The sequence below is a fragment of the Bemisia tabaci genome, chromosome 5 (genome assembly GCF_918797505.1).
Source record: "Bemisia tabaci chromosome 5, PGI_BMITA_v3".
In the NCBI taxonomy this organism is placed as follows: domain Eukaryota; kingdom Metazoa; phylum Arthropoda; class Insecta; order Hemiptera; family Aleyrodidae; genus Bemisia; species Bemisia tabaci.
The window spans coordinates 2,717,410-2,730,047 of NC_092797.1; the positions used below are offsets into that span (position 1 = coordinate 2,717,410).

Here is a 12,638-nt window from a genome sequence, read left to right on the forward strand (position 1 = left end):
AAAGTGTGAGTATTAAAATTCCATTATTTTCATATCGTCACCTCCCGGCCAAAGTATCAGAAGCGTCATGCGACGTTTAAAAATTTCCGCCACCCGTTTATTTCTTTACAGAGAAATCGTTCAATGAAGCTGTCCGAAAATTTCACTGATTTTTTTTTGTGCTGCAAATAAAATTCGGTGACATTTTTATATAGACTCAACTGACAATTACTCCGTAAAAAATTAAAATGGCGGAGGAAATTTTGAAACGTCGCATGACACTTGTGACACTTTGGCCGGAGGTAACGATATTATGCTGTTGCCGGAGAGAAAGACCTTTGTGGCGGAGTATTGTGGCTTTCTATTTTTTGCCGGAATGTAGTCTGATAGTCGTTAGGAAAGGTAATACAAGTTTAAAAAAACAATCTTTTGATGTACGAGTATACCGTAGGAACAGAATAGAATATATAACAAGAGTCTTGCTTTAAGTGGATACAACTTTTCAGAATGGGCTAAATCATGGATTGATTTTTTACTGGAACACAATGAAGTAGATTAAAATAATGTTCGATAATATTTGAAACACAACTTTCCGACTCAATTACTTCCGTAAAATTTACGCCAATGTAAACTTTCAAAATTTGACCTGCGGTTTAGTCGAATCACGTGAACCTCTGTCTCTCTAGCATACTTTGGCAGGTCAAGGTATGCTCTCATATTTAGTTGATTTTTTATAAATCCTACCACCTCTCAAAACAAATTATCAATATCCCAAATGCACATTGTTTTCAAGGAATCACTGATGTACAATGTGGCACTGTTTACGGACATTCCTTGGAGTAAAGTAATGACGCAATAATTCACTATCAATTTTTAAAGTTATATGTCACTATTTTTCAGAGGAGTAAACCGTATCGGATGGGACACATAGGTGATGGCTACTCATGAGTTACTAATTCTGAGAACGGCACGGAATTACAAACTTATCCTACAGAGACTGTTCTTTATCGAGAAACCTCGAATGAAATGGCCGTTGGTGTTTTTAATCGTGCTTCATCAAACCCTACAAATAACTGGGGCTATTCTATTTGGATAGCATTTTGCAATTCGGAACTATAGGCAGAACGGTAGGTTTTCAGGAGAGCAACTTTTGCAAAAACCATTGGCGTTTTTCATCAAAACGATCAATGTTGCGGTTTGATGGTTCATTTTATAGCTATGGAGTTCCTTTAACACCCTGTGTTGACAGATTCGTCAAAAACATCACACTGTTGCCAATAATTACAAAAAAAGGCTATAGTTCCTTATTGCAAAATGAAGAATCCGGGGAAGCTCATTTTGCAATTAGGAACTATAGATTGTTTTAGCACTGACTGCATAGGGGAGACGACCCTGGTGTCACTATTACAAACTGGAGGGTTAACCCCAACAGAGAAAACACCCCTTCCTTCCATCATACGAGGAAGGGGGGAGGTGCATTGTCCCTGCGGAAAGATATTCTACAAAAAACAGGGTGTGCCAAAAATATGGATACCTACCGACTTGCTAATATTTCGAGAATGGTGGCAAATATTAACATGCAATTTGGACGGGAGGGTTTATAGATTTGATTGACATGAATCGATCAAAAAATGAAAGCATGAATCGATCAACACCGACTCGATCGACAAATTATTGAAAAACCGGTGTCATGATTCCGACATGACCGACATGAATCGATCGAAAAGTTAGAACATGAACCGATTGACGTGATTTGATCGGCACTGATTCGATTGACGACCGTGAATCGATCAAAAACCAGCGAATCGATCCGCAAATCCGTGAATCGATTGACAACCCCGTGATTCGTTCGAAAAATCCGTGAATTGATCGATAAACCCTTGAATAGGTCAACAAACCCGTGAATCGTGAAATTTTGAAAATTCGAAAATCCAAGATTAAGGATGTGGCCTATAATGCTATCTCGGCTCCTGTTCGATCGATCATGCTGATTTTTGGTATCCGGGGGTATTTTTCGACGGGAAACTCGAATTTCTGGTCAAATTTGAAAATTCAAAAATCCAAGATGGCGGATGTGGCCTAAAATGCTATCCCGGCTCGTGCTCCATCTATCGCGGTGAATCTTGGTACCAGGTAGTATTTTTGGATGGGAAACTCGAATTTCTGATCGAATTTTGAAAATTCGAAAATCCAAGATGGTGGATGTGGCCGAAAATGACCTTACTTGAGTAAGTATCCCCTGGGGGATCTTTCATTCCTCGGACACACGTTTAAAGGGGAGCTCAGAAGACGCAACCTCAAACTTGTTTTTCGCGGATTGAAATGCGAAAAATATCGGAGAAATTATTTGTGGCTTATGCGTAGTAAATACTTCAAAAAACGCAAAAATCAAAAATCACTGAACAAGCTCAATGTCAAAATTTGAAAAATTTCAATTTTTCGAAACTCGGCTAGGAATTTGAGTTTCCCGGCCAAAAATACCCCCTATACAACCAAGATTCACCACGATAGGTCGAGCAGCCCAAGATAGCATTTTAGGCCACATCCGCCATCTCGGATTTTCAAATTTTCAAAATTTGACCAGAAATTCAAGTTTCCCGTCCAAAATCCCTAATAGCACAGTTACACAATGGAATGTTTTTAAAATGTTTCAAATTATGTCAATCTCGGATTAGTCATTGACATATGTTTCCAACAAATTTTCAAAACGAATACATGACATGGGCAAGTTGGCCGTGTCTTTGAAACGTATTGAAAACAAATCGAAAATGTTTCTAATTGCGGTCATTCAAACTTTTTTAAAAATAAGTTGGAAACGTTTCAAACTTATTTCAAAAAGGCATAAATAACCCACCCAAAAAATGTGTAAGAATTGTGTCAGCTATGTGTTGTCAATATATTGCAGTCCGTTCAATAAACTATATCAGAAAGGTTTCAAAAACATTTCAAAACCATTGCCACAGCTAAGCCTATGATTGAAACATATTTACGGAACATTTCTGCCACAATTTATATGAAAATCAATGAACCTTTATTGACATCTATCGGAAAAAATTTGTAATTGTGTCAATTTTTTTTTTAACGACCCAAGCACAGATTCATATTAGATTTGTGTACGATATGTTGGGAAAGGAGATCAACTAAATATTTTGGAAACATTTCTAAAGCATATTTAAAACGTTGCTGCAGAAATTCTTGGAAGTTCGAAGTTTCTGAGAAATAAACCTGACATATTTCTGACACAATTTAGCAACGTTTCCAAGATCCTTCAAAAACATGTTTCAGAAACAACTGGCAGATATTTCGTATTTTTAATCTGATAAGGTACAGCTATATGTTGAATCTATGTATGAAACGTGACGGAATGGTATTTGAAACGCCTTCAGATTTTCGTGTACGAATTTCCCTCATTGCTCTCCAGTTGAAATACTCGTATCACTCTCATTTAATTGATCCGCGGCGATCGTACGTCATAACCATTTATAAAATTAATTTAAACGCATGAGGGTAAGGAAATTTATTTCAGAAATGTGTCAGGAATATATCAGTTAAACAAAACAGTGCCTTGATTGTCATTAAAACCTGGTGAACACAAGTTGAAAACATTTCTCAGACCTTTCTAAAAATTTTCCTAGATCAAACTGAACCCACCAGAGAGCGTTGACGTTTCATTTTCCAATTTTACCAAATTTTGGTTTATTTTTTTGTCTCAAGGTTTACTTTTTGGCTATTTAATTATGCAGAGTTAAAAATAGTTTTAAATTCTTGGTATGCATCGCATTTATCTCCATAAGAGCTTATAAGTTATGGATTATCTAAAATATTGAAACCGTACATCATGCTTTGCGTATACTTTTCTAAAGTGAGGACGTCCTAATCCCTCTGATAGTTTAATACTGATGGAGTGAACCCATAGTTCCATACTCTCCTTAGGCATAGTCTGTAATCAGGCCGCCCAGGCACTTGATTTGATAGCTATAATGCCTCCACGACATTTGCTAAAACAGATGTCTGAAAATTTTTTTACGGTTAAGAAGTAGTGACATGCGGATGTATTCAACACAGAGTGGGCTCGTGTTTAACACTACATGGACTGTAGTGATTATACCGAAAATGTGTCATAAACATTTAGAAAATCAGAGGAAAATCTGAGTTAAAGGCTCATTGTTTTACAAATGTGTCAGAAATGTGTCAAAAATGCACTGCCAACGGAGACCTTTGCCCATTGTGTCATTGAAATATGTAAAAAATGAATTCGAAACATTTCGGTGACACAATCTGCAAATGTTTCACAGACACATAAAATGTGGTGACATGGGAATGTGTTGAACACAGAGTGGCTTCGTGTTTGACACTTCATTCGGGTTTTTAAAGTATCACGTGAAACATTTCAGAAATGAGGCTTGGTGTCATTGACACGTTTTAAAAAAATCTCTAAGACTAGGTGTGCTATTACGGTACCTCCTGGTACCAAAAATCAGCAAGATCGATCAAACAAGAGCCGAATTCCTAGCCGAGTTTTGAAAAATTGAAATTTTTCAAATTTTGACATTGAGCTTGTTCAGTGATTTTTGATTTTTGCGTCTTTTGAAGTATTTACTACGCATAAGCCACAAATAATTTCTCCGATATTTTTCGCATTTCAATCCGCGAAAAACAAGTTTGAGGTTGCGTCTTCTGAGCTACCCTTTAAACGTGTGTCCGAGGAATGAAAGATCCCCCAGGGGATACTTACTCAAGTAAGGTCATTTTCGGCCACATCCACCATCTTGGATTTTCGAATTTTCAAAATTCGATCAGAAATTCGAGTTTCCCATCCAAAAATACTACCTGGTACCAAGATTCACCGCGATAGATGGAGCACGAGCCGGGATAGCATTTTAGGCCACATCCGCCATCTTGGATTTTTGAATTTTCAATATTTGACCAGAAATTCGAGTTTCCCGTCGAAAAATACCCCCGGATACCAAAAATCAGCAAGATCCATCGAACAGGAGCCGAGATAGCATTTTAGGCCATATCCGCCATCTTGGATTTTTGAATTTTCAAAATTTGACCAGAAATTCGAGTTTCCCGTCGAAAAATACCCCCGGATACCAAAAATCAGCAAGATCCATCGAACAGGAGCCGAGATAGCATTTTAGGCCACATCCGCCATCTTGGATTTTTGAATTTTCAAAATTTGACCAGAAATTCGAGTTTCCCGTCGAAAAATACCCCCGGTACCAAAAATCAGCAAGATCGGTCGAACAGGAGCCGAGAATGCCGAGAAAGCATTATGCCGTCCTGTCTATAGTTCCGAATTGCAAAATGGGAAATCCGAGTTTCGCATTACGCAATAGGGAACCATAGTATAGGTCCCAATTGCAAAATGAACTTCGCGTGATCCTGCGACGGCAAATTTTTGCGGGGTCGCTGAAGCGGGATAAAAATTGTTTTTGAGGATTTTCTTTTTCTCAATAGTAAGTAAATACCCTCCTGATACGGAATTCATCATAAAAAAAAAATCGAAAATTTGACCCTAGTTCCTTATTGCATAAAGCTGTCCATTTATGATTGGATCCAAGGCGAGCACGCATTCCATTATGGCACCTGCCACCCTTGCCGGGAAGATCTACGCGCTGATATTGCCTTCGGGTTACATAGTATTTGCAATTTGGTGGCGTCAGATAGACTATGTGGTGGAAACTCTACAGGAGGTCAACGAAATTTTGTTTTACGCTCAGGTAGGATTTTTTAGCGTGCCCTAGAAATGGACGTATTTCTGTTAAACTGAACTATGTGCATTATGACGTGAGCCCTGCTATGCATATATTGCTATATATAGGCCTCTGGGATCATATCTTAATGCACATAGTTCCGTTCGGTAGAATTACGTGCTCCAATCATAATTAGAGTACATGCAAATTGTCCCTTTCGATAAGACTCACACGTTTTTCATTTTTCATACTTCATATTATTTTCATTTTTCATATTTCATGTCTACGGTACATACAAGTTTCATTCTGCCTTATTTTGATTACATAATAATTAATAATTTACAATAGATAACAATGGGCCTGTTGAAATTTTTTGCTAGGGCAGAATGAAGAGTTGTTTCCTAAAGATAATGCCTCAAAAATCACGATGAGCGCATCGGCAAAGTCTGAAATGCACTCATAAATTCACAATCTGCGTAAGAAATTTGCGTTATTTTGAGCTTCCCGCTTCAAAAACGATACTACTGCACAGGTGAACATTTTGTTAGAGGAGTCGCTCCATCGTCGGCAATATTCATCATGGCCGACGCTTGCGCAGTTCCTCGCGTAACTCGAGGAGAGTTCAAGGTCAATTAAGGCGGGCGAGGAAAATATGAACGTAAACACGCCGATTGTTATCTGGTTTAATTCTGTTCAGGTGTTATCTCGTCCCATCACACGTGTTTTGGCGGACTGGCGTCGGCCATGATGGCCCATTAATAAAAAGGGTCAAAAGTTAGATTTTTCAGTATTAGACACAAACCGCGGGCCAAACAGATATTCAGCTATAGAGGATGCAGCCTGTCTATTTATGAACTCTAATCCACTACCAGCATCGAAAAAAGAGTTTTAAGCGTGCCAGTAGGGCTCGCTTTTTGAAATCACTCGGATGTACCATAGTACAGCACACAGATCAACCAATGCTATTCAACGGGTCGTCCAAATACTTTTTTCCTCGCACCCGTTTCTTTGTCTTTGAACCATTACACTGTCAAGCCCTGATGGTCTTTTACCAAAAAATCTAATGAACTGCTAATTGGAAACCCTTGAGAACATTTTTCTGTCAAAACCGTATTATTCAATTTGACAGAAACCTCATAGGAGCTTTCTTACGCTCGGAGGACTCAACTCTAGAACCTTCTTTCCCGCCAAAACTCTATAGCCAATGAGCGTCTTGCACTGTAAGTGCAATCTGTGATGAGCCTCGTGACTCATTATACTATGTACTAACCATGGCCCCTGCCGAAATCCACTTAAACCACTACAGTTATCTCGCGATATAGCTTTGGGTGTCCGGTTTCGAGCAAGGCAATAAAAGACGGCGAGGCGATTAACCGATTAACCATTCACCGTGATGCCAGGATCCACCAAATTTTCTCAAAAATTGTTTTCCGTCCATTTAGCGAGTTTTTCTTTACTTTCCGTTGAAGTACAAATAAAAAGAGACCTCATTTGTACAAATCGGCCGAATAGGAGAGAAGTTACAGTTCGAAATCCAAAGAGATTAACTGAACGCGATTTCGATGCACGGCAGTTCGCCCAAATCACGGTCGTGCGCAAATGCCGCATATCAGCTTAAAATCAAGATAATGGGCCTGTTGCACCAATTTTTTTTATTGCTTTAATCGAAAGACCTAAGGCTCCTGATGTCACAGGAATTTTCCCGGAGTTTTTTGATCACCGGAAACCCCCAAAAAATCAACTTAAAAACGCCTCAGAATTTGGATTTTCAAAACGGTCGTTTCGGGTCCGCCATACTTGTGACGTGAAATGATATGACAGACCTGGTTTCTTCATCACTTACAATGTATTTTCCCGTAAGGAAATGGCAGCCGCTTTTCAAATGCAAATATCGAGTCAATCGCTAATTTTTTTATCAAAATTGAAAGCAGAAATGGATTCCTCGTACGTTTAAATGGTTAAAACCTTCATTAGATAAATAAGAACCGACGGAATAAACCCTATTTTTAAGGAAGACTGTAGTCAATGGGCGATTGTTTACATCTGCTTAGTGATAACAGACATGGACATTAGCTCAATATTTGGTCATTTTCATGAGTTTTTACTTGTTTGTCACTATTTGAAGGTAAGTTTATTTTGTAAATCAATTGTCTAGTGTCTTAGGATCATGTTAAAAGCTGTAAAGGTATACTTTGTTACTTATTAATTCAGAACACACTCCGGCAGTCCAACGCTCAAATCTGGATGTAGCGAGTCAGTTGTTATATCTTACTATTTCACCCTTTAATGCTTCACTGAAGACACCAAAATGATAGTATCAATCATTGATGATAAAAAAAAACTTACCTTTGACAATACTGATGAGATGAGGAGACCGGTATGTTTTAGCTGGAGGCAAGGAAAGTAGACGTAGGATCCTTCTTCGATTACCAGACTTTATCGATAAATTTTTCTGTATAGTGTTACATTTAAAACACACAGGATTTTAAAATAACATAAGTTTATAAAACGTGGGAACGTTCTGAATGATATTGAGATGTTTGTTGAAGAGTTAAGAATGATTTACACGCATTGAGAGAACATCCAGGGTTTGAGCGTTGGACTGCCGGAGTGTGTTCTGAATTAATAAGTAACAAAGTATACCTTTACAGCTTTTAACATGATCCTAAGACACTAGACAATTGATTTACAAAATAAACTTACCTTCAAATAGTGACAAACAAGTAAAAACTCATGAAAATGACCAAATATTGAGCTAATGTCCATGTCTGTTATCACTAAGCAGATGTAAACAATCGCCCATTGACTACAGTCTTCCTTAAAAATAGGGTTTATTCCGTCGGTTCTTATTTATCTAATGAAGGTTTTAACCATTTAAACGTACGAGGAATCCATTTCTGCTTTCAATTTTGATAAAAAAATTAGCGATTGACTCGATATTTGCATTTGAAAAGCGGCTGCCATTTCCTTACGGGAAAATACATTGTAAGTGATGAAGAAACCAGGTCTGTCATATCATTTCACGTCACAAGTAGTCACAAGCATAGAATCCACCAATCACAAGTATGGCGGTTGAAAAGCGACCGTTTTGAATGGGTCGGTTCCAAAAACAGCTTTTTTTTGAGTTTGAGAGGTCATTTCAAGGTTTTTTAATAGCGCCATCGTTCTTTTCGTGAAATTTGCCATAAGAATCAGGCATCAATTTGCAAATCCCCGCACCTTGCAACAGGCCCATTGGACGGAATCTTTAAAATTAATTTACATTCAACGTTCATGAATCAATATTTTCTCCCAAATTTAGCAAAAAGTACCAATTGATGCAAAAAGCAAAGACGTGAAAATAAGAGGTATTTGTCCAACATTTCAGTTATTCGGCACGCTTTTCCAACATACTCATGTTGGATTTTTTCTTCTTGTTTTTATTTGGAACTTGGAGTGTGCATTGCATTTCCAAGAAATTAACGGGCATTGTATCGGAGATAGAAAGTCGCTGTGTCGATTTTTTTATTTCGATAGGCAGTATTAGATAAACTCCGAAATAAGACTTCAGGTATTCTCCATAGTATCCAAAAGAATAAATGTCGATCGGTTAATTTCTTTTACATAGACAATACAAGGCGTATAAATGTACATTTAAATCCGACAATCGTGTTACTCCAGCATAGCACATTAAATGATTAAAGGAAGATAAATCCACACTTTTTCGTTTAATTTTAAAATGGGCCCATAGTTGAATACGCTAATTGAATTTGTCCAAATTTTTTTGTCGGAGGAAATGTCTCGATTTTTTGGCCCAAAGAAATCTGGTTCAAGTTTACGAGTTGTAACCAAAGATCTAGAACCTATGTGTAATCAAAGAATGTATATTACTAGGGGCTCTGCCTCCTGGCCGCAACACGCCCAATTTCCGCCAATTTTCCGTTAAATACGATTCTCAATGACTTTCTCCTTACTTTGAATTCTGCTTCCTTTTTTGGAGGTCGACCTTGACAGGGCCACATATAGCCGTTTATGGCTGAGCAAAGGCCTCTGAAAGTAAAGATCCACTCCATTAAAACTCGAAACTTCGAACTCCCCTTCCTCACACCTGCCCATCGACCGTCTTACTACCCTTCCTGACCCCGTCCATCGAGCGTCCTAAGAATGATTTTAGTAGAATCGAGAGGATTATACCTACAAAATATTTAATACCCATGTGACGTGAGACTGATATAATTTATACATTCATTCCCAGTTCCCGCTTCTAGGATCCTTGCGCGCTGCTGTCATCACAGAATTGGAGTGCCGACATCGGACAATAATCCTCTGCTTTGCGTATGCCTCACACGTAGCGGTTTCGGTCTACTTTTTGCCCTCCTTAACTGCACCATTGTTCAACCCCTCTCAGCTTCGTCTACCAGTGGAGATGGCGGACCCTTTCCCTCTCCTTGGAATCGCCTCGAATGACCTCATCAGGGTACTCATTTACTTCGGTTACTTTGCCTCTTACTTGCTCCACTTTTATATCACATACACTGGAGCTGCCATTCTCATCGTCACCGTGGATTCCCTCAAGACAGCGTTTTCCGTATGCGGACTTTGCTTGGAGACCCTCGGTCATGGCAGATCTGCCGATTGGGAGCAATTTGTGGACGCTGTTAAGCTTCATCAACGCTTGTTTAGGCGAGAACGTAGCCTATGCAGCAAAATTGAACGTAAATTTAGACCCAGGCAACATCTTCTAACAAAAAAATCACGATATTTTGAAATTAAGTAGCGATTTTTTGGCGATAAAATTGCAAGGTTCGTCATCATATGAGCGAGTCTCCTCAGTCTTTTCGCATCCTTCGTTATCAATTATCGTTATCCCTCATACGCCATCCTCAATTTTGCCCAGGGAAAATGATTAAGTTCAAAGTTTCCCCTCGCAATAAAATCGAAGTCAAAGTCAAAATATGCCAAAAAATGAGCCATTAAGTATTCGCCAAAATAATAATGTTGGAATCCGAGAAAATTATCACTCACTCTATTGCGGTATTTGCAAACACACCAAGAAAATTCAGCACACAAAGAGGATGATAAGATTCTTAAGAATGATTTGAATAGTTTAATGACCAATTTGATACAAGTAGACTTTGGCGTTTTAGCAAAAGAGGGATTTGAATCTAAGAGCCCAAAAAATCAGCATCTTTGAGAATGATATAGACCCTAGTTTGTGGATGTATCCACCAAAGCGTACCTGAAATTTTGATGAGGGGACAGGTGCTGTGAAGCTCAATATTTAATTATCTATCTTTTTTGCGGTACATTTAGGACTCCTTAAGTAAATTTACACGCGGAGAAAGATTCAAGGTGATCCAGGGTTAAACGGTCAAACTGCAGAAGTGTGTTCCATGAGTCAAAAGAAGACTAAAAAGTCTTTTAACCAAAAAGTCATGTAAAGTTTTCTCCAAAAGTGCCTTCAGTCGGAGCTACGCCCCCTCGCCCCCCCCCCCAAAGAAAAATCCGGAAAGTAAATCGTTTTTCCTGAATTTTGACAACGGCTGTGAATCAAATTTCATGAAAATTTGTACTTCCCTGTACTTTTATGCCCCGAATGCTTAAATGATCTAAAAAAAATCGTAATCTCAATTTAAAGAGGGATTTTGGTAGCGTTTCAGCTCCTGCAGTCTGGCCGTTTAACCCTGCATCACCCTGTACCTGTATGCTTCATTAGATATAACCTGTTTCAATTTTCGGATTGGTAAAATCATTCAGTGAGGAGCGTTTTCACCACGCCGCGTTTGAGTTTCTCCGGCCTGATTTTTTAGATTGGCTGCAAAGATGAAGAACGCTATCGAGCCGTTACTTACAATCATCATAACTGGCACTGTCGCTTACAATGCTATTGCAGGATTGGCATTTGTTCCGGTAGGTATGATTTCTGATTTCTTTCAAAACGCATATCGTCTCAACTTTAATCCTCCTTCACGATGTCAAGTCATCCAATATTTGTTAGCACTATGAAACCGCATCCCATGGAAAAGGCGCTTTCCTCGTGGAGTATCACGTATAATTGGGCGACAATTTGTAATTGGGGAAAGCGCATATCTTAATAGGGATCCAATCGCACAAATGCTGTTTTTGAAATGAGCCACTATAAATAGTTGCTAAGTGCAAAATGTAGTCCAATTAATTTTCTAAATGGATCTTCAATGAAGTATATGTTCCCATTTACATTCGTGTAGCAAGTCGAAGAACACTTCTGTAGCAAATCTTCAGGCCTCCCTCTTTTTGTCTAAAAGTGCCACAGTTATGGGGAAGCTCAATGGGTATGGTTCAATCCATCTGAGTCGAATTCTCATGCTTTTATTTGCGGTATTAATGTCATAACTCTCCTCGGAATGAAATGACGGAGTGCTAACTCCCTGAAGGGCTGTGGGAGGACAGGGCACCCTGGCTATTCGGTGTCGCAGAGCGAGGGAGAACCTTACAAAAGCGGCTCTTATATACATATAACATGACTTTTGATTGTGGTTTTAATGTTTTTTCACCGTCCAGGATGTCAAGGTGCAAAACATGAACATGGGGACAGGTATTTTGATCACCTATGCGATCATCGTTGCTCTTTTTGTTTTACCGGGAACCACTTCGCTAATGGTGAGAGCATCTTTCTCTATCAATTTTTATCCATATTAAGGGTACGCCCACTGACCACTTCGCGCACCAACCCCCGAAGCGCTTTGCGTCTCAGGCGGTGCACGTTAATGATTTTAATTTTATACTATATACACGCGAGGATATATGATTTGCTCCTCATTGTTCCCTGAGTTTGCAACAACGATACCACAATTAGACCACTCGGGGTAGATACAAATTCAAATTAATCTGAGATCCAGTACTTATAGCCGAAGAGGCTTACTTGCATCGAAATGTTGCGAAAAAACACCTAATTATTTATTCAGCAAATCATCAGTAAATCCGTGTTTACCATTGAATATT

The 12,638-nt window shown here is 38.8% G+C and overlaps 1 protein-coding gene across 4 annotated transcripts in view; it reads left to right on the forward strand.

Annotated features, from left to right (window-relative positions):
• The window catches only part of LOC140224711 (uncharacterized), a 29,485-nt gene that overhangs the window by 7,475 nt on the left and 9,372 nt on the right, over positions 1–12,638 (forward strand). For 3 of the 4 annotated variants that reach the window (XM_072301093.1, XM_072301092.1, XM_072301090.1), the window contains exons 4-5: positions 11,468–11,567; positions 12,198–12,296. In XM_072301093.1, the coding sequence (XP_072157194.1) occupies positions 11,468–11,567; positions 12,198–12,296 (199 nt within the window). Of the gene's footprint in view, positions 1–5,533; positions 5,706–9,912; positions 10,341–11,467; positions 11,568–12,197; positions 12,297–12,638 lie in introns of those variants that run through there. The other variant, XM_072301091.1, reaches the window with a different exon arrangement.